Genomic DNA, 1,400 nt, shown 5'->3' on the forward strand with positions numbered 1-1,400 from the left:
ATGTTGTAAGTTGAAGAGAGAGAGTATCATAGGCTTCGGCAGTAGGGGCTTGCTCAGAAAGGTGCTTGAACGTGTTGCTAAGGATAGCAATCATCTCATCAAATTTCCCGTTTGGAACATCGACAATGTTCCAGGTTGAGCAAAGAAGTTTGATGAGGACTTGTTGAATAATCATGTTCGTCTCATCCTTTTGCTTAATCTCCTTTTCAAGCCTCTGAATTTGTTTCTCATGACAAACATGGGTGTGCTAAATCAGGTCGTTGGTAGCAGCCACCAAGTCGTCATGGACTTTGAGCATTGAAGTGATAGTGTTGAGGTAGTGATCAACCAGGATGTCGTATTTGGTGTCGACTTCTTCCTCGGAGTGCTTGAGCCGGAGTGAAATCAATTGATCTTGTTAAGCTTCACGTTCAGCAATCGATGGTCCGGACTGCTTGGAGAGAGATTGGAGAATAGCATCAAGTCCGAATACTTTTTGATCCAATTTAGAATTCAGCTCCGTTATTGATGTTTCTACTGAGGACACTTTCTTCATGGTATCTGAAACATTGTTACGAATTTCCAAGAGAGCGAAAGGGTCAACATAATCACCAGCAGAGGACTACAAATCAGATTCGGAGTGTTGTGGAAGAGACTAGTGAGAAAAAAGGATGATTTGAAGGACCGGGTTTGGTGGTGGCATCATCTTCTTGACGTTTAGAATTTGAGCCTCCGTCCGGAGTGGTGGAGGACGAGGATCCAAAATCATTTGCAGACTTTGAAGCAGATGGCTTGGATTGAAAGCGAGCAGAGGCCTTGAATGTGTATTTCAAAATGTATTTTTCTTGATGAATAAAGATTCCTTGGTTGGTTTGTTTGACTTGGAGACCAAGCAAGAAACTTGATTCTCTATTCATGCTCATTTGGAAATGATTGATCATCAGATTTGCAAAGTCTTGTACCATTGATGAATCCGTAGATCCAAAAATGATGTCATCCACATAAATTTGAACCAGCATGAGATGCTTTCCATTTGATCTTCGGAATAATGTGGGATCCATAGCATCTCATAAAATATTACCAAGAAGATAATCGTGTATGAACATGAAGAACATAATATGTGAGTATAACTGTAGTAGATAAATAGAGAGATATCAAATATTACAAGAACACTCATGGGTTGGGAGAGATAACTCTCCCATGGTGGGAGAGATCCCACCACATTCTCTCTAATCTACAAAGTCTACATAGTGCACTCTTACAAATAAATGACCATCACCTCCACTTTATATACTAGTGGAGGGAATATGCTTTTCATACAAGGGAATATTCGAACCTAATAAACACTCAACATTGTAGAGCATTTTCATGCTCCAACAATCTCCCCCTAAATGCTCGGAAATGATGAGGGTAAAGCAGTG

The 1,400-nt window shown here is 40.4% G+C and overlaps 1 protein-coding gene across 1 annotated transcript; it reads right to left on the reverse strand.

Annotated features, from left to right (window-relative positions):
• Positions 1-608: 608 nt before the first annotated feature.
• Positions 609-1,040, reverse strand: LOC128128084 (uncharacterized). Its single transcript, XM_052766886.1, has one exon. The coding sequence runs from the start codon at positions 1,038-1,040 to the stop codon at positions 609-611; it is 432 nt and encodes a 143-aa protein (XP_052622846.1).
• Between the last annotated feature and the right edge of the window lie 360 nt (positions 1,041-1,400).

Source organism: Lactuca sativa, chromosome 1 (genome assembly GCF_002870075.4).
Source record: "Lactuca sativa cultivar Salinas chromosome 1, Lsat_Salinas_v11, whole genome shotgun sequence".
In the NCBI taxonomy this organism is placed as follows: Eukaryota; Viridiplantae; Streptophyta; class Magnoliopsida; order Asterales; family Asteraceae; genus Lactuca; species Lactuca sativa.

Excerpts from the sequence above, each read along its gene's own strand:
- LOC128128084 (XM_052766886.1), bottom strand. The coding sequence starts at position 1,040 with ATGGATCCCACATTATTCCGAAGATCAAATGGAAAGCATCTCATGCTG.